At 37.5% G+C, this 19,398-nt stretch overlaps 1 protein-coding gene across 3 annotated transcripts in view; it reads left to right on the plus strand.

The window, feature by feature from the left end:
- The window catches only part of CCNY (cyclin Y), a 126,784-nt gene that overhangs the window by 91,892 nt on the left and 15,494 nt on the right, over positions 1-19,398 (plus strand). For all 3 annotated transcript variants that reach the window (XM_054060634.1, XM_054060636.1, XM_054060635.1), the window contains 4 exons: positions 3,180-3,215; positions 5,594-5,651; positions 5,752-5,871; positions 17,703-17,869. In XM_054060634.1, coding sequence (XP_053916609.1) covers positions 3,180-3,215; positions 5,594-5,651; positions 5,752-5,871; positions 17,703-17,869 — 381 coding nt within the window. The remainder of the gene's footprint in view (positions 1-3,179; positions 3,216-5,593; positions 5,652-5,751; positions 5,872-17,702; positions 17,870-19,398) is intronic.

A 19,398-nucleotide genomic window follows, 5' to 3' on the forward strand; every position in this document is an offset into this window, starting at 1 on the left:
AATTCATCTGGGTACCTTGTTTGGATGAGCTCTCACAACTTGCTTGGATACTTGTTTATCCAGAATATATAAATGATGTGAAATATCCTGAATTAAAGAACTCTTTTCTGTTCGTGGGAAAGTACTCTTTTGCTTAGCCTTCCTTCCAGTTTTCAGTTTGAAATGGAAATTAATTGCCTCCTGATTAATTTCCTTGTTGAGTACAGGGACACTGGGAGTTTATTGTACAGCAGCGGGGAATCTTTGTGTGGTTGTGCACGTGGGCTTACCCTTGGGTGACGTCTCAGATGTTCGCTTCAGGTTTCACTTATGCCTTTTTACACTTGGAGGGAAATGAAATATATATGTATAGTGAATCGGTCTTTACGTTTTATACAGTAAGAGGAAAAATGAGTGAACAAATGCTCAAGCATTTCATGCTATTTGTTTGTTATGCTTGTTGATTGTAGAGTGTACACCTTGGTGTACTCAAATGCAAAGTTCCTTAAGACAAAATTTGTGCACTGAGATACTTAAATGAGGCGCAAACATATTCAAACGAACATATCCGAAGGAATTTGTACTGTTGATGGTCACTAAGACATGTTCTTAATTTTTCTTTTTAAGAAAAAATGATAGGAGTGGAGAAGGGATTTGTAGTTAAACTGATGCCTAAATCCTCATCAGCTGTTTCTGCCTGAAATGTAGTCTCGCTTTTCCTCAATTTTCCTTAAGTAATAACTTAAAAATGATTCAGATGGAAAGATGTTTTTAGGTTTTGAGTTTTTTTTTTTTTCTCCTCCTGGATTCCCTTACTATTCTGCTCTAAAATCTTTTGCCTGCAGATTTTTCTAAGTACAGCCTTTTTGGGGGCTTTCAGGTCTCTTTTAGCATTGGAACTGAGACTGTGGAGAGGATAGGTTCAGTCGGCTGCAGCAACTGAGAAACATTTTTAGTGGCCTTGTGGTGGTCTTGTGAAAGAATAGGCAGAAAGACAAGCCAAGGGGAGCAAGATGGTGATGTCAGGGAGACTTGGGGTGTGTGGCAGGGTGCAGAGCTGCAGGGAGGAGAAGGCACACATGAGGCTGGAAGAACTGGCACTGGGTCCGGCTGTGGAGTTGTGCTGGGCTGAGGCCAACTTGCCAGCATGGTAAGGCTTGAAAGGTGCAAGGGGTTGAGAGGGTTTGAAAAGAGGTTATATGGGGTGAGAAACTGGACTCTGGCACATGAAGCCTCTGGGTGAGGAGTCTTCATCCTCTCCTGTCTGGCTGCACATTTAACAGATTAAGGGTGAGGAGATGGCCAGTTTATTGCTTTGTTAGTACAACTTCATTTGTTGTCCCCATCCTGGTGGTTTCTGCGGATAAATGACTGTTGCATGTAGGTAAATCTATGAGGGATGTATTTCAGCCAGCTCAGTCATTTCTTCTGGATCATGTTACACACTGGTGTGTTTGAAATATTAGTGCATCTGCTGGAGATCTATCTGCAGCATCAGTGGGCTGGCCAGGGTGAGATGATGGAAAGCTTCATAAGCTTCATTCCTGCACGCTGAGGGCTAACTGAACCGGTGTAGGAAAAGCAGAATGAAACTTGGATCTGAGTTACTCTGTTACAGCTCTGAAAGACTTTCAGATTTTGATACAGATTTCTAAGTAGTAAATATTCTCTAAACTTAGTTTGATGTTTTGATACAAAAGCAACCATATAGGCATGGACCAGAGCTCTGCACATAGATTCTTGTATCTATTTTTATAAAGTGAACTGGAGCTGCAAGTGTATTTCTGGGGGCATAATTTAAAATTAAATTTTAGGAATAATTGATTTTGTCAATAGCTTTCAGTCAAATTAAGTTCAGTGATAAATATGTGTTTTTGTTTTCAGTGAGGACTGTGTCCTTTACATGTCCATGGTACACAGTATTTTTTAATTCCTTAAATATTTTTCTATAGAAAAAATCAAATCTAAAAACCATTTTAAACCTTCTAATGCAGTCAGGTAAAAGATACCAAGCTCATGTAAAGTTGTTAAAATATGCTTACTTTCAATGAAGAAAAATGTTTTCACTACATGGCTGTTCAATACAAAAACCAACCAACCATATGTGACATAATTTACAATTTGACTAACAGGGTACCTCCAACATATCATTTTCATAACATGCAGAGTGTCAGTTTTCATGTAAAAGTTTTGGAATAGAATTACGGAGCAACCAATTGACTCTTTTGAAAGGCCTTTTATGGAAAAGAAAAGGGGGGAAAATTTGTGTCAGTATAAGACATAAACGTCTTATAGTAAATCACTGACAGAACAAATAGTCAACATTGGTGACAATAGAATCAGTGAACTCCCCCTCCTTCCCCTGTAACTTTGACTAAGTTTTATGTGGCTGGAACAAGCAGGGAGGGTGCTGGTTCTGCTTAATCCTTCAATAGAGCTTTGTCGTGTGTACAGCATGTGTCCTTCAGTAAAGCTGGAGTCGTGAGTTGGAAACTGGAGAATAACAGTGAGAAGCCATGTCTTAATTTTCTTGAGTCTCAAATGTGAATGAGATCAGTTAGTTGTATATGAAATTAAAATTTTAGCTTAAGAATATAAGAAGTGGTACTTGGGTGTGTGGTTGAGAACATGGGAAACACATAATGCAGTAAGTTATTCAGGGAGTTGTCTTTCCAGAGGTCAGTAACTTGATACCATAGAACTGTAGGAGCCTAATATTTGAGGCTGGTGTGTGAGTCAAAGACAATCAGAACTTACTGGATTTACATAAAAATCATAAGCCAGTGGTGGTTAAAATGTTTCACATTAGCCTGGCAGCATTAGCAAACAATAAAAGAGGATGTGCAGTGCCTGTGACGTCTTTTATCTTCAACCTTGGATGGCAGTGGGAGTTTTATCATTGACTGTAGTGGAGTAGGGCATTAAACAAAAGATATGTGCAACTCAGTATGTGGAATATGAGGATCATTGTAAGCTATTTCATTACTAGTGCAAAAGAGGCACTCCGAATGGGCTGAACAAATATTATAAAATTATCTCTTTACAGCCGTTTTTGTGGTATCCAACAATGAACAGAAGAAAATAGGCTGTTGAGCATACGTTTTATCGTGCATTGTGCTAGGTTTTAAGTGTGCACGTTGATGTGACGAATAATATCATTTAACAGTCCTGCAATATTAACTCTGTATTTTTCTTTACAGTGTAGCTCTTGCAATATATTACCACATCAAAAACAGGTATGTGAATAATGAAATCTTGTACTGAAGACACTTTTAATCGAAACAAATTATCTGCCCAAACCCTAAAAATCCATGCTATATTTCTTTCAAAATGTTTTGGGTAGTAGTTTTCTTATTTCCCAGGTAAGAAATGAGAAACATGTTCTTTTGCAGTTTTTATATATATTATTTTGCTTAGAAAAATAAAAATTAGATGATTATGAACCTTAAAAATCTGGAAGCACAGTTCAGCATTGAAAAATTTTGATGATTCAGTATTTGGTTTTATGTGCACTGGGCACTTCTGCATTGTTGCATATGTTGCAGTTACGTATAGAGAAATCTGAATAGTGTCTGTCAGATTTTTTTTAAGCTAGATTTTTATAAAGTTAACTGTGTAAATCAGTGTTAATAGATTTTGAAATAAAAAAAATTAATTATGCAGTAGGAGAGACATTGTGAATAGATGTTATTTAAGATGCTTCAGAAATGGAGCAAGTTCTGGCTTATCTCTTTCTGCGTAATATGTTTTAGATCTCTGCTCAGTCAAGCTGGTTGAATAGAAAATAGGTTCTGAAAAATGTTGCTTAATACATGAATTAGTTTTCTTCATGTTGAATTGTGCTTTTGTATCTTAAACTCCATGTCCTCATGATATATCAGGTATCATAAAATAATATTTCCTGACATCTTTAAGAAGAGCTAGTAGTGACTTCTGTGTTCCGTGGCTTTTCAATGCGTCTTCTCAGAGAATCTGACTTCAATCTAACATGCCACTTACACAATTTTTCTTCTGGACTGTAAGAAGTCCAACTAGAACAAAAAGAATTATTCATATGTTTAAAGTTAAGCTGGTACGTCATTCGGGACCATGTTTCAGGTCCCTGGAACCCATCATACTTCTTGAAACAAGACTGACATCTAAAGAGAAACCTTTAGAAGTGCACATGGGCAGAAAGGCTTAGAGCATGATCTCTGCTGAAAGCTCTTAGAAGACTTTCCAAGACGTCGGTTGGCTTTGGACTGAAACATGGCAATATGTAAAGCAGAAATTGGAGTGAAATCTTTTCACAAACTTTTAATCTCATTTCCCAGGAAATGAGGCATTAATGATCATGCTTAGACTACTGGTTTATCCATCTGTGGTTCCCTTTTTCTCCTTTCCTCAATTGTCCCTGGGTTAGAGTGGCTAACTACTGGATTTTTACTACACTTGAATAAATAATAGAGATCTCAAAGATAACCAAACTCTAAAGTTTTGTGGAAATAAGTTATTCTTAATCACTCTATGAAATATTGCACCAGCTGAGTAAAAGGCTCACGAGAATGGGGACTACAGAGGGTGAGAAACTTACGTAAGAGCTGGCAGTCGAGCAGGAGGAATCCAAAGTAAAATTACACCAGACTCACCTCGTGCAGATTGCCATAGAGCTGATTTTTGTCTGCAGTAGAAGATGCCCATTCATGGTCTTATGGAACTTGATGCAAATTTGACCTACAGCTAGCAGACAAAGAGTCTGAACCTTTATAAAATGGGGAGTCCCATGTCAGTGTCTTGAAAATAAGTACGTTCTGAATGTTATCTTCTTGGTAAGCTTACTATCTGTCCTTTCACTTTTGGGATGGAGAGGTGATTTATTTAGGAAGAACTGGTTGCTGCTTCTCCCTCCTGAAGCTTCCTAAGGGTGGAGATGTGTTGTAAATGTGCCCTCTGCTACACTTGGGACGGGATGGTCTCAGCAGTGATGCTGGAGCAGGCTTGTGTACATCAATTAACAACTCTGAAATGAAGGAGGTGAAATGACTCCTCTGTCTTAGTTTGTCTCTGGTTTGGGAATGGAGGGACAATATGATAATAGCATTCTGTCGTACATGGTGCTGAAAGAGCAATAGCAAAACGCTTATTGTGTTTCCTGCCATTATAGGCAAAAAGGAAGTTGTCGATGTATGTGGCAGAGAATTCTTTTCAGACAGTATTTATTTGTTCCTTTTATCCTGCAGAGTAGGCTTAAAACTAAGTTACTTCCTAATGTTTCAGACTCTCACCAATCCCATTTCTGGGGATTGAAATAGAGTATGAGCTGATTTTACTGTAAGTTTATAGTAGCACTTCTTAGGCTGTGAAGAAGCAGTTGCAGTAGGCAGCACAAAAGCTGTGTATCTTGGGCATTGAAAGCTGAAAATTTTAGCATACTTTGTAGTATGAATTTCATATTACGCATGAATCTTATGGCAGAATAGATCCAACTGTTATTTGAAAATCACATTTTTGCAGTGTTCCTAAGTGTCTCACAGCATGAGGAGTATTGGAGTTTTGATGATACACTTGTGTCTATGAGAGCTGCATGTTGTCGTGTTCAGATAATGATACTGCTTTGATTTTAATACTTTTTTAGGGACACAGACGGAAGAATGCTCTTAGATATTTTTGATGAAAACCTTCATCCCCTTTCGGTAAGTTCATCTGCCTCTTCTTCCCTTTCATGTGAACTGTGTCTTTCTTTGTCTGCTTCGTTTTGTTTCAGTCACCTATTTGGAAGTATTTCTTCCTTAGAAATCCGAAGTGCCACCAGATTATGACAAACATGACCCGGAGCAGAAACAGATTTACCGCTTTGTACGAACGTTGTTCAGTGCTGCTCAACTGACTGCTGAATGTGCCATTGTCACCCTGGTGAGTGTCTGAGAGATGACATCAATGCTCTGACAGAGCCGGTTTTGTTCTCGAAGCTAGGGTTTGTATGATTTAATAGATCTAGGTGCTGCCAGGGAATTTTTTCTCACGATGGAGACCGAGGGAATTCTTCCATGGGAAGAGATATAGTTCATTTTCTTGCAGAGAGGAAGTGGCGGAAGGAGAGATTGGGTAACATGTGACTCAAACCCCAGGGTCATGCCTTGACCTCATAGAGTGATAATGTTACAGGCCACCAAAGTCACTATAGAAAGCGCAGGTGGCATAAGTGGTCTGAACAGGAGGGAATGTTAAAAGCAGAGAGCCTTCCACTTTTAGAGGATTTGCTGTGTGTCATTGTAGCTCCCAGCAGAGACTTGGGAACAGCTGTAGGTAATTTAATCGCACGAATAAGAACTGATGAACATGTGAAGGTTTTGGTGAGTGACTGGAACATGTTGGTGATGGCTCTTTTTTCCTGGCACCATGCTTGTCTTTCAGGATCATGTCATAGGATTGAACAATTATACTCAAGGCTGAAGTTTAGCTACTTAAAAATAGCACAACACAAAAGAAGGTTCAGAATTTCAGCTGATGTGGATCAGCAGAGTAATGTGGATTAAAGAAGCTAAAGTGATCTTCACCAGCTGAGAATTTCTTAATTTTCCTGAAAATTTTGTCCTGCCAAACCTGACAAGCCTCTTCAGCTTTCAGGCATGATTTTGGCCATGTTCTTGACTCAGAGATTTTGAAAAACAAAATGTTTTTTTACCGCTACAACATGTGATTTCATAACAGCTTTGTTATGCACTTGAGATGGAAGAAGGGGAAATTGGAGGAGGTGGATTTTGAAACCTAGACCTACTAATTTCCTTTGTTAATCTCTCCCTTGGCCTATAAGATTAGTTAGCAGGCTTTTCTTCTTCAGACAGTCAGAGTGAATTGTACTAGCCAGCACAGAACAGGAATATGAGAGAAATAGGGCAAGAAACACCCTGCAATACTCCACCTTTCACATTCTGAAGTATTACTTTACCTAGTTACTTGACCTAGCCATTATTTGTTTTCTGAAATGATAGCTTGTCTGTCTCTTTTACATAATTGCACCAAGTACTTGTTCCTCTCCCTTTTCTTCCTAAGTGTTTTCTGCTGGAGGCAATATATATTGTGTGAATCAGTATTTTCCTGTGTAATTTGTCTGCTGTCAAATGCGCTGGAACCTTGTTGTAGTTATCTGTTTAGATCTTAGCTTATTTGATCAATGAGAGCACTCGTCAGTAGAAGGGAAGAGGACTGTTTTTTTAATAACACTATCTTCCTGTTATTGTAATGCATAGAAAGTTTTCCCCCACAAATCTTAACCAAGGCATGTATTTCAATATCTGTCATTTGTAACTACTTCCTTGCTTCATCTGATTCTCATGTGGTTTCCCTGCAAGTAACTCTTTTGGTGTGATCTACAATGAGGTATAAATGTTTTTTAACTCATTTGTTATATGGCAGAAGAAATTTCCATAGTTAGTGCTTGAAAACTTAGGTGGCTTAGTTTTTTTACTGAACACAATAACAGCTAAACTCTTTTATAGACTGGTTCACAAAGCAGCCATTGCAGATGTCTGTGGGTTGATTTGATGCAGGTGATCAGCATTACTGTTCTGCTATTCTTACCTATGTTTTCAGGATAATAGCACCTGTCTGACCTCTCTTTCCAGAAACCTGGAGTTTTTGGATAAATAGTGTTTTACAAGTACAAAATTCTGCTGCTGCTATTCTCAGTTTCTTCTGTACTTATAGATCCAATTTCTTTGTTACTATCATTAGGAGGGGCCCCAGAGACAGGTTGTGTTGTTTGTGATATATTCGAATGTGGAAATTAATCTGTTAAAAAGCAATCAACCCATCCTCCCTCCCCACACTCACGAAATCTTAATAGTGTTGATGATGCTATTTATGAACCCTCCAAGTGCTTTCAATTTTGATATCCTGTCTGGAGAAGAAGAGAGCAGCATTGCCTGCTGGAGCTTATGTTTTGCCATAATCTGGCCATCCATCGGAGAGCAATCTGATAGGTCTGTCTGCCACTTGTTCTTTCTGGGAGAGTTGCCAGAAGGTGGGAAGTATATCTGTGGAGATCACAGTACATTTTGAACAAGATGATACAACTATCTTTCTTTCATTCACTTTAATTGTTTTTAAACAGTACTAACCACCCCTTTTTACTGCCCAAAGTATTGACATGGTCTAAGGTGTGTAGTTGAATGTCCTCGCTGTTTGTCTTTTTACATGCTATTAACCAAGTAGAAGCAGCGGTTACAACTGGTTATATAGCAGTCTGTATGTTCAGCACAGGAGCTGAGCGAATGTGAAACTCCAGACTGTGAGATAAGCTAGTCTCCAGCAAAAAGCCGTCATTGTGTTGCTTCAGGCCCTTAATTAAAATATTTCAATTAAAGCTTCCACTATTACAGCAAACCCAATTTTTAATTAAACAAAAAATTTAATTTTCATACAGCCTTCAGAGCTGCCAAGAGATTTCCCATACTGATAGACGAAAAATTAAAATCTCAGGTTGAAACAATTAAATACTAATTCACATTATTTATTTATCAGATGTAATAGTACCATAAGAATAAAATTAGTTTTAAGAACTGTGTTGCTGATTTAAAGCCTTGAAAATAATGTCTTTTGCCCCAGTGAAAAGCTGAACTATACTCTGTGACCTGACTTTGTGAGAAAAATAATGCACATGTGCTTCTCTGCTCCTCTCTCGACCCAGAGTATTCCCACCGTTGCTGAAACTGAGAAATGCCTGTCTTATCTTCACCATCTTCTCAAGTGCAGAGGTGGCAAGTTGTACTTAAATTAATCTACTAATTGGATAGCAAATAAAAATGTGAACAGGAGTGTTATCCATACCAACAGGAAAACAATACAGTGTTTGCATGTCATGAGAATTAAAAATTTATGTTTTGTTCTTCTGTTCTGTAAAAACAATCCTGTTAACTAGACCTGAAGAGGACAATGGTCCAAGTTCTGTGCTTTGCCTTGGCATAACTTTCCGAGTTTTTTGCAAACAGGCCATATCTAAGGCTCCTAATACACTTCTGTGTCTCTAGTAGTTTCAGAGAGGGTATGTTTTGCATTTGCAAATATACAAATAGGCAAAAACTGTATGCTATAGACTGATCAGGTATGTAAATACATACAATAAGTGAGCTGAATTATTTCTATGAAGTTCACAGAGATGTGCTTTTGAAACATGTTGCAGAATTCATACTGTGACTGAGCGGATTTGCTATTGGGAAATTTGAAACTTGAAGTACATAAGAATAAATTCGCCTTATGAAAAACAGGGATTTAATTAATCCAGCCTGGTGTTCCCGAGTTCTTATTGTACTCTTCAGTCGTGTTTTCAGCAAGTAAGTAGAGAGAGAATGTTGTTGAACTGTGTTGTGAAAATTACAGTATTTGAGGAGATTTTTGTTTTCTATGTGTTTGGAAGAAAGGAGAAAACTTTTAAGTAATTTCCTTTCACTAGGGTGTTTTTACTTTTAAACACTGATAAAATACTTTTTTTTATATCTCAATTAAAGTATCAAAAAACTGATACTTGATTAAAAGGGAAAAAAACCACAAAAGACAGTGATCAGAATCCATTGAAACACTTGACCTGCAGCAGGGGCCCTTTTCAGCTGACCCAGTGTAATTACTGATTCTTTTGCAGATAACAGAAGATGCAGGTTCCATCGAATACCTGCAAAGTACTGTTTATTGCCTGGATTGATCCTTTCACTTCCTATCCAGTGACTGTAAGAGGTCCTGAGTGTGGTTGGGTAAATGAATCAAAGCATTTGCAGCTGGGCTGGGCCTAGGGTAAGAACCCCTGAGAAGAGTTGTGTCCTGGGCTTCAAGCATTCCTGGGAGGTGGCTGATGCCCATTACTTTTGCCACATCTGAAGAAGGTCTCCCAGGCACAGAGGGAAGGTTTTTCCACCTGTGCTGTTGATTCTGAGCCCTTTGGCAGCTGGCCATGTGTCAGGGTATGTGCTGGAGAAAGCCAGGAGGAACAGGGACCTCGTACCTGAGCTCCAGGAATTAGTGGCAGCAAAAGACTCAGAGTTCTGGTCCCTGCTTTTAGGGCTATTGTTGTCTTTTGACTGCGGTCTAGCATACAACATATGAATGGTTATTGTTTAATACTTATATGTGTCTCAGTCAAATCTTGCTTTAGGCCTGCTGGGATATACACTTCATAAAAAGAGAACATTGAGGCCGAGGATTGGGAGGGAATATTTTTAAATCCCTGAGAGAAAAGGACATTCAATTAAAGAATGGATGTCTGTTTCCTGATGCATCTCTAAGGGCTTCTGTGCAAGGGATGTATACTGATCCTGGTTTTAGACTGTAAAGTTGATGTTGTATATTAGTTTGAGTGCATTTTATATGTACTATAGATCTTTGTCTTAAAATGGGTGAATTAGGAGGCAAACCTGGAGATGTGTGACTTCTCTCAGTTCCATTAGTGCTTCCTATAAATATCTACACTCATACTTTGCAGTTGTTCACATTTTCAGAGTTTTGTGACTGTATTCATTATTCTTCCTTGACATTTGGTCTCAAAAATAATAATTGGATTAATTTGCAAGGACTGTGATGATATGATCCTTTTCCACCAAATGGATGGCTCCAGACCTTTGTGAAACATTTTAAATGCCCAGTTGGGCAATTGCAAAGCACAGTTATTTCTGGAGAGTCATGATAAGGAACTGGCTGATTGCTTAGAACAGAGCATATGGCAATTTTGTGATTGGATTTGAGCCATGATTTGGCTATATGGGACCCACTACTCATTATAATTTTTTTTCCATACAAATATCTTTTTAGTTTCAAGGCATTGTGACACACTGAAGTTTTCTCATTAAAGAGATTGGACTGTGTATTTCTTGATGTGTTGGGATGGAAACTGTCTTATTTAGTTATTCTAACTCTAGTGTGGGTTCCCTATTAGAGTTCATATGGAGTTTGAGTGAGAGAGGGAGGGAATGAGGTTTTTGCAAATACATGTTCATTTGTAGATTCTCAGTTATGGTAATCAAAATACCAAAAAAATCATCTACTTTCTGTCAGTGTAAATCAAGTGAGAAATAATTAAAGCTAATGGTAAAATAGAGATAGAATTTGACATAAAGCAATGTAAAAGCAGCATGAAAAAAGGTAATGCTTTGCTCTTACTGATACCTCAAAATTCTGAATTATTCTAGTAATGTCAGTGAGATTCCTTGGTGAGTGCACAACTTCTGACCTCTCTGTATTGCATGACAGGAAACTCCAGTAGTGCAGTCATGCAATCACAGAATAATTTAGATTGGAAGGGACTTCTGGAGGTCACGTTTGATCTGGCCTCTGCTCGAAGCATGACCAGCTTGACCAGGCTGATCAGAGCCTGGCCATTTGAGTTCTGTATTTCTCTTTGGGTGGAAATTTCATGACCTCCGTAGGAAACTTGCTCCACTGTTTTAGGGAAACCTAAAAAAAGATGGTATTTTGGGTGCTTAGACTGGAACTCCAGTATGATGAGCAGTATAAGTAAGATACTGGAAGCTAATGTTGAACTGCTTCAAAACGAAGAGCATAGCAAAATAACCAGGAGCAATGAAACCTTTGTAAGAGCTCCATAGTAAGTTTTTAATAAAATTTGAGTGTTCCTTTGGATTATGAAATATTGAAATGAAATTATTTGACACTTTCATATTTGGTATATATACTCTTGAAGGAAAAAAGGAAAAGGAGGAAGTAAACCTTCTCCAGTATTTTAACTTTTCTTTCTACTTGAGAGTATTATGTAATGTACAGAGTATTTATAATGTCCTGTGAGATGGAAAAAATCAGATGCTGTTTCACACCAATAAAAACCGCACCTCTTCAGTGCTATCTTTAGTTTTCAATTTCTTCAAAGGGATTTATGTTCTGCTGATTGAGATGATGCGTAACCAACTCTCTGCTATCCAGGATCATGGAGAGCAGGACATCCTACATAACCGGGACAACACTGGAAGCTGTGATTCCTATCAAACACTCAAGAAGTCCAGGATGGATTCACCCAACTGCAGATAATCACCCCAGTGCTTAGGTCTGGCTCAGCAATGGCCCTGCTGGAGCAGCATTGCTGGAGATGGGATGCTAATGCTGATCTGGTTAGCCTCATGCCGTGTTACAGTTCTGTGTCTTGATAAAAAAAGCTCCCCAGGACTAGTGGTGTTAATGGATAGCCTAATGCTTCACCACCATGCTATTACAAGTCCAGGTCCTGGGAGTTGATATCAGAGACATCCAAACTAACTCAACATGGAGTCATTTTGGGTCTGACAGGTTGATTAGCTCAAGATATGTGCTGAAACAAATCGGTTCTGTACCTCTGCTGGACTTGAAAAGGCTTTGGAAGCCATTTAGCTACATTCCTGTGGAGCTGCATCTAAGCTAATGAACCTTTCCAGGATTCACTGAACTCAAAGCCAGTTTGGGATTATCTATGCCCACAGAGTAGTAATTTTATTAAAAGTAATTAAAAAATTCTTTTTAATTCAGATAAATGAATTCTTAGCAAAGTCAAATCGCCTGATTGATTTCACTTAGGATGAGATAATAATTTGCTGATATTCCATGTGTAAAAGTCAGTCATTGCGTTGGTGTGTGTCTGTAGGAAGAGGTGGAAAATAATAATCCAGTTTAACTCTGTGCTGTGTATCTACTGAAGTGGGCTCGAGTTATTAAGATGTCTTCACTGAGGTGCAAACATTGTCCATCAAAGCTTGTTAGACTGACGGTGGTATAAAACCATGTGGTTCTTTCCCATACTTAGTAGATTAACAATGGAGGCATCGTACTCTGAGGTATTGAGTTTGTAACTGAAAATGTGTGGATGGACTAATGGCCATCAATATTTTCCAGACTGGAATTGCATTTTTATTTCGGCTAGGAACTGAATTAAGTTACAAATGAGTTTTGGAGATTGCAGTCTTGTTGGTATTAACACTGAATTATACTTGTTGTTTGCAAGCTGGGAAATATTCGGAATGGTATATTGTTTGTTTGAAGCCACTTAGAACCCCTTCTAATGTCATGTCAGTAACTTCAATCTTTTATTTAAATAGTCTTGTTATCATTCTGTAAAAATCTGCAAATGTACAGTCATAGAGCTAAGTGGGTAGTGATAGGTAATGATGGGTGTGATGAAGATGGCTCTTGCAAGCTGTTAAAATGTTTGAGGTGAACTAGGCATTTAATTAAGGCGGAATAAATCTTGGTTTCTTTTGGAATTAAACTTTTGAATATTGAGTAGAGAAACACTCAGAAGTTTTGCAACAAGGCTTACTTTCAGAAGAGGCACTGCAAAGGATTAACTAAATAAAAGAAAAGTTACATTGGTAGAACAGTGTCAATTTGTTTTAAGTTTTAGTTCCATTCATGAGCACGGATCCAGCTATTAAAAGCGAGTGGGACAAATCATGACATTTATTTTAACTTATGTCTTCTAGATACTGAAAGCTCATTTTATCCTTTATTAGTTCTGGGTCTGTAAAGGAGCACCTGCTGAAATAATCCAGAGGATATGAGTTTTTCAGGCTTTTGTTAAAAAAAAAAAAAAACCACAACAGGTGTTTCTCATGTTCTTTCTTTCGCATTTTTTGTTCTCTTGCCATATAAGTAAATCTCTTCCAGCATTCTGAGATGTGAATTACGATATGCTTTTCTACACGGAGCTCTTAAAATTCAGCTTTATTATATGATTTCACAGCAGCTAGTCCTAAAGAAAATGTAGAAAATTTTGCTTTTGAAAATTAAGCTAGTGAAATTCATTACAACACATGAATATGCTGAACCACACAGTAGCTTCAGAATCTCAAGTCTGTTCAATTAAAAAAAATCTCATATTTAAGAAATTGACCACTGTGTTTAAAACGCTATTCACTGTATAGACATTTGCATACAAATGACATTTCCGTATGTCACGTTTACCATTATAAGGTTGATGTTTTCAGTGGTTTAAAGTTTTGGGTTTTTTTTAATGAAGTGGAGCATGCCCGCCTGCATGTGGGAAGGCTCGCTTGCTTTTGCCAGCAAAAGCAGGTGGTGTTCTTCCAGCAGCCGTGAGTTTGTTTGGGATGAGTAGTGTAGCGACTAACCACCCAGCAACCTTCCTCTTCAAATGAGCTGAGGGCCACCTGGCCCATCTCCAGAAGTCTTTACTGATTCAGCACATCTTTGCAGCAGCCAGAAGCATCCCCTCTCTGAAGTGTAGGCTGCTGAGTGCCTCTCCTTTTTATTCTGATGTCCCATCAAAGTCAAAATCTTGGTGCCAGGGCCTAGCGTATTGAAGTGCTCAGAGGTGAAAACAGCGGTCAAGAGCTCCGTTTGCCAGGAACAAGGAACTTCCTCACATTTGCATAGGAGGCAGAGCTCCCTTGGCTGTGTGTATACTGCTGTAATGAGGATACTCTGTGTCAACATGAGAACTCTAGTGTGTACCAGCCTTTCCTCTGCTTGTTATTTCACTGTCTGCAGGACCACCTGCTTCTCTCCAAACTAGAGCTAGAATGAAGACTCTGTGTGTAACTGAGTGGGCTTGGTTGAAAGTTGAAGAACTAAACTAAAGTGACAGCACAAACTTGTCTTTGGGAGACAAGTTCTAGAAGACAGTGAATTCCCGCATTAGCGGAGGACCTCAATAAACTTTTACAAATGTTTCCTGCAAGAAGAAAAAGTCTTGTTCTTTCTCTGTCTTTTCTCACTTGAACACATACGTTTAAACCACAAGACTGAGTCAAGGAGGCCACAGCATGTGAACAAAACAAAATGCTGTTTTTTACAGCATTTTCAAGAAAGAAGCCACATTCTCCTGGCAACGTATTTGTCATCTTCACTTTTATTGGAAGATGATACAGAGCCTTACTCTGGCAAACCATATGTCTGCAGGTAGACCCAAGTCATAAAGAAGGACTCGAGTAGTTGTTCATATCTTTCAACATGCTATTGAAAGATGCTCAGATATGGTAACGAAGGTGGTATAAAAATACTGTCTTATAAAGCTCCTTTTTTAAAGGTTGTTTCTCAAGTATGTGTTAGTGGGAAGGTAGTAGCAAGTTTACGCTCCCTTTTTACTTAGGTGTAAGTTCATCTGCTCAGGATGTAAGTACATGTGTTACATAGTGTTCTCCTTAATATTCTCCTTCATGTTTTTCTGTGCAATATCATATTTATCTGTTCTTGTCAGTTTACTTCTTCTCTGAATGCAGTTGAACTTGAGCCCACAACAAAATCCTTACTTTCTTTTCTTTTTTTTTTATTATTTTTTCTCTTTCTTTCTAATCTAGAGCTGTACATAAGAAAGAGTATTATTTTCTGATTTTTGTATGCTTTGTGTTATCTATAGATGTGGAGTAGTCATTCAAAATCTACTGAACTGCATGTGGGAAGTGGGAATTTAAGAGGTTTGCATTAGGAATAGAGGGTCAAATTTAGCATTGATGTGAAGCAAATGAAGTTCATTTCCTAATTTATGAGTGGCATAATATTATGGCTTCCGTACATTTTCTGCTTATGAGGGTCCCTGCATTAGCATGTTGCCTTAAAGTAGCCTTCTGCTTCCTGGAGACAATTCCAGGGAATGCTTTTTGTTCATGATTCAAGGAGCAGTTCTTGCTAAGTTGAACGAGTTTGTATAATATAGTGTGTAAGGAGGTTGCTTACATAGACTACCTGGAATGTGAAAGGCATCCTCTTAAACAGAACCATCAGGTAGCGCAAACTCTAGTGAGATCCACGTGCTACCTTTGTGTTTCCATGGTTTCTCAATACCAAATTTTATATATCAGAATCTTCTCAGAGGGATGCTTTAAAAAGTCAAAATCCTGTTTCTATAATGGGCATGATACCTAATCTTGAATTTCATTCTTAAATAGCGTTTTGCCATCCTTATAAGGGAAAATACATTTTTGAACAATTAGTCATATATTGTTTTACAGTACTGTAAGATTATGTTTTAATTCAGCATTAGGTGCAAATGATAGCTAAAGAAGAAATGGTGTGTTCAAGAGCCTGGCCTCCAGTCTCTTGAAAAATTCAGCTTTAGTTTTATGGTATCTTTCTACCTATGTGTTTGTTATTTTTTAAGAAAAGAAATTTAAACATTTTTTTCTCTGAGATCTCATGCTGTAAATATTCTGACTTTGTAGCTTAGTATAACTTTGTTTTCACAAAGATTTTTCACTGCTTATTGTTTCTTTGTGCCTAATGACATAGCTTGAGTTCAACAAAGCATCTAAAACAAGATTAAAGTTAATTCCTCATTAACACAAGAAAAATAGAGAACCTTTTGTAGAGTGAGAAGGCCAGAGGTCTTTTAGTAAGAGTTTTTTTTTTTATTCGACCAGTCTGTAATATCTAACATACTGTAACTATTCAGACTTTTAGAGTATTCTCTAATTTCAGAAATACATTGAAACTAATTTGGTATTGATAGTATCAATGAGATGATGCTTTTCCAAAGAAGATTTCTATGCATCTACCATTTTGTATGTGCCCTCCTTTTATAAGTTTGTTGATTTTAACATGTTTTAAGTTAGTCTGGTATTTATTTGAAGGTACATTTATCCCCAAAACTTGGGATAAATGCTTTTTAAGTGTTTCATAATTTTGTAATTATCTATAAATCAATTATAATCCCTCTGAAAAAAAATGTTTTAAATAGGCAAGTAAAGAATGTCAACATTATTTTAAAGCATATATATCCTAAATGAACATCTTGATTTTTCTTAGCGGCCACGTATTTCTTCTGTTAGAGCAGAATTAAACTTCCTTCAGCATCTGTAGGAGAATATCTTTAGGTATTTAAAATAAAATGCTGGCCCTTCAGAATCCCAAACAGTGTTCTGTTTCTATAAAATATGGAACCTTTCATGTAGGTATGATCTTTGCATGTATATTTTACTTTCATCAGAGTATCTCATAAAATCTGCTAATTTCTGTCAGTCAGTGTAGGGTCTTTAAGAGTATCAGCAACCTAATTGCTTTTTATCAGGGTATTGCGGAGGGTATTGCAGAGGGTATTGCAGGATCTATTACAAGATGCAGAGAACAGGTTATTCTTTGGTAAATGCAAATCTTTTATTTTGGTGGCCCTCGTCAGATTGGGCCAGACTAATGTGTCCTGAGTTTATCAGTTCTTGTAGGTCCAACAGGATTACTACTATTCATCTCCAGAGTTTAACAGTTCAAATGAAACAATTAATGCATTATCTTCTTAGCGCATACCTTTTCCCTGTTCAGCTTGCTGTTTCTGTGGTAACTGTTCCTCCGTCCAGCTGATAGATGCCTACAGAACCTCTTCACACAGGCTCGACAGAGGCCTGACGTGACATGATGCCGTGGTTGTTTGTATGATAACTAGTAACTTAGTGGTAGCATACCCTTGCCTTCCTCATTAGTAATTGCTATTTTATTTATTTACATTATTATTTTAATAATTTAGTTAAGTGATCATTGGAATTCATTCCAACATGTGACTATATTAGCAACAGTTACAGACAGAAAAATAACAATTTTATTTCTCATAATACAATCAGAAGGCAAAGGCCAACTGAAATATGAATTTAATCACATCCAGTCTTGAGTTTGGCATAAATGTATGCATTTAAACCACAGCTTTTATAAAAGAATCTTCCTGAGAACAGAATATTTGAAGTTGCTGGAATGAGTTTATGAGAATAATTTTCTTTTTCATTTCTAGTTAATAGAAAAATAGATTAAGTCTTTATTTTATTGTGTTTCCACAGGTATATCTTGAAAGACTTTTAACTTATGCAGAGATAGATATTTGTCCAGCAAACTGGAAACGAATTGTACTGGGTGCAATTCTACTGGCATCCAAAGTTTGGGATGACCAGGCAGTGTGGAATGTGGATTACTGCCAGATCCTGAAAGATATCACGGTTGAAGACATGTGAGTTCAGTATGTTTGTCTTTGTCAATGACTGCCAAGATCTATGTGTATGAGGGGAGTGGGAAGTTCTCTCATAAATGATGTAAAGTTTGTATATCTGCATTTTATCTGAACAAGGTGAATGCTGATAGATAGATAGATAGATAGATAGATAGATAGATAGATAGATGACCTGAGTTCTGCTTGACAGTTGCTTACGTGGACAACATGAAGTATTTTTGTTTTCTGCTTGAAGTGTGTTTTACAACTGGAAGTTCATGCACAGTGATAAAAATAGACCTGCAGAATATTTAAATGTATGACTTGATTTAAAGTCCACATCCCATGACCCTGCATGTATTCACTTTGGAAACATTTAGTTTCATGCTAGATTTCTATAGAGACAGTAGACCAACATGAAAGGCAGGAAAAAAAATTGTTGTGATTCTAATGACCTATAAATGATCACCCACTTATTTATTACCATTATTCAAAATCAGTGCTTTGGAGTTTGGCTGTTTTTTTGGTGTATCCTGCTGAGTTCATTTCCAAGATGTTGAAAGATAAATTTCCATTTTTACATCTTTTAACCCAATAGCATTCTTAAGAAGTGCATATTGTAACCACACAGAGAGTAGTGATATCTGGCTGGATTCTCCCAAGTAATTTCAAGACTATATTCCAAAAGTGATAAAATGAACCGTAATAAGAATAAATACTATTAAGATCTTAATTTTACAAATACTAAAATGAATGCTTATTTCACTAAATAGTCAAGTGCTTTTTTTGTTTGTTTGGTTAGCAGGTATTACATATACAGGCTGAAATGTCTGGGTTTTGTATCATCTACACGATCAGAGCTGAGTCACATACCCTGCACGCTTTCTGAGGTGCCCTTGACCTAAGCTAGTGTGCATCTAAGAGTGGTACTGGAAGGGCTGCAGTTGGAGTAGATGCTGGGATGGTGCCCAGGGGGAGGCAGGTGCCTTGACAGTCCACTGTGGCTCATGCATTTAGAGAGTGACATTTCAGTCTGCTTGTGCAGCTCTTTTTATGTAAGAACTAATAACAATGAAATTGTTAGAAAGAAGTTTTAGTACTGTATCTGTGTGTTTCAGAGCTCTTTTAATAAGGGCTAAATACCTGAAATGAGAAGCATATAGAATTGTCTCTGCTTTAACTGACTTAAATCAGAATTGCAGCCACTGAAGATAGTGTGTTGTAGATAAGCACTCTGGGAGGAGGAAGGAAGGAAGGAAGTAGATGAGAAGAAATGTTTATACAACCGGAATGTTTTTTGAATCTGAGTTTGCAATCTCAAAGCAGTGAAAGGACAAACATTTTTGCTAAAGCAGCCTTCAATTAGTTTCTTAACAGTTTGTCAGATTTATAGCTGAGCTAAAAATGACCTTTAAGGGAAAGGTTGAATGTTAGGAGTCAGCTGATTGCTTTAAATTAAGCATTCTCATACACTGCTAGATAAGACATATAAATTGTGAGTAGCTGTCATAGCTCAAGTATTAGGAAAGTTATTTCTAAATTTGTATTAA

Source organism: Cuculus canorus, chromosome 2 (genome assembly GCF_017976375.1).
Source record: "Cuculus canorus isolate bCucCan1 chromosome 2, bCucCan1.pri, whole genome shotgun sequence".
Lineage (NCBI taxonomy): Eukaryota > Metazoa > Chordata > Aves > Cuculiformes > Cuculidae > Cuculus > Cuculus canorus.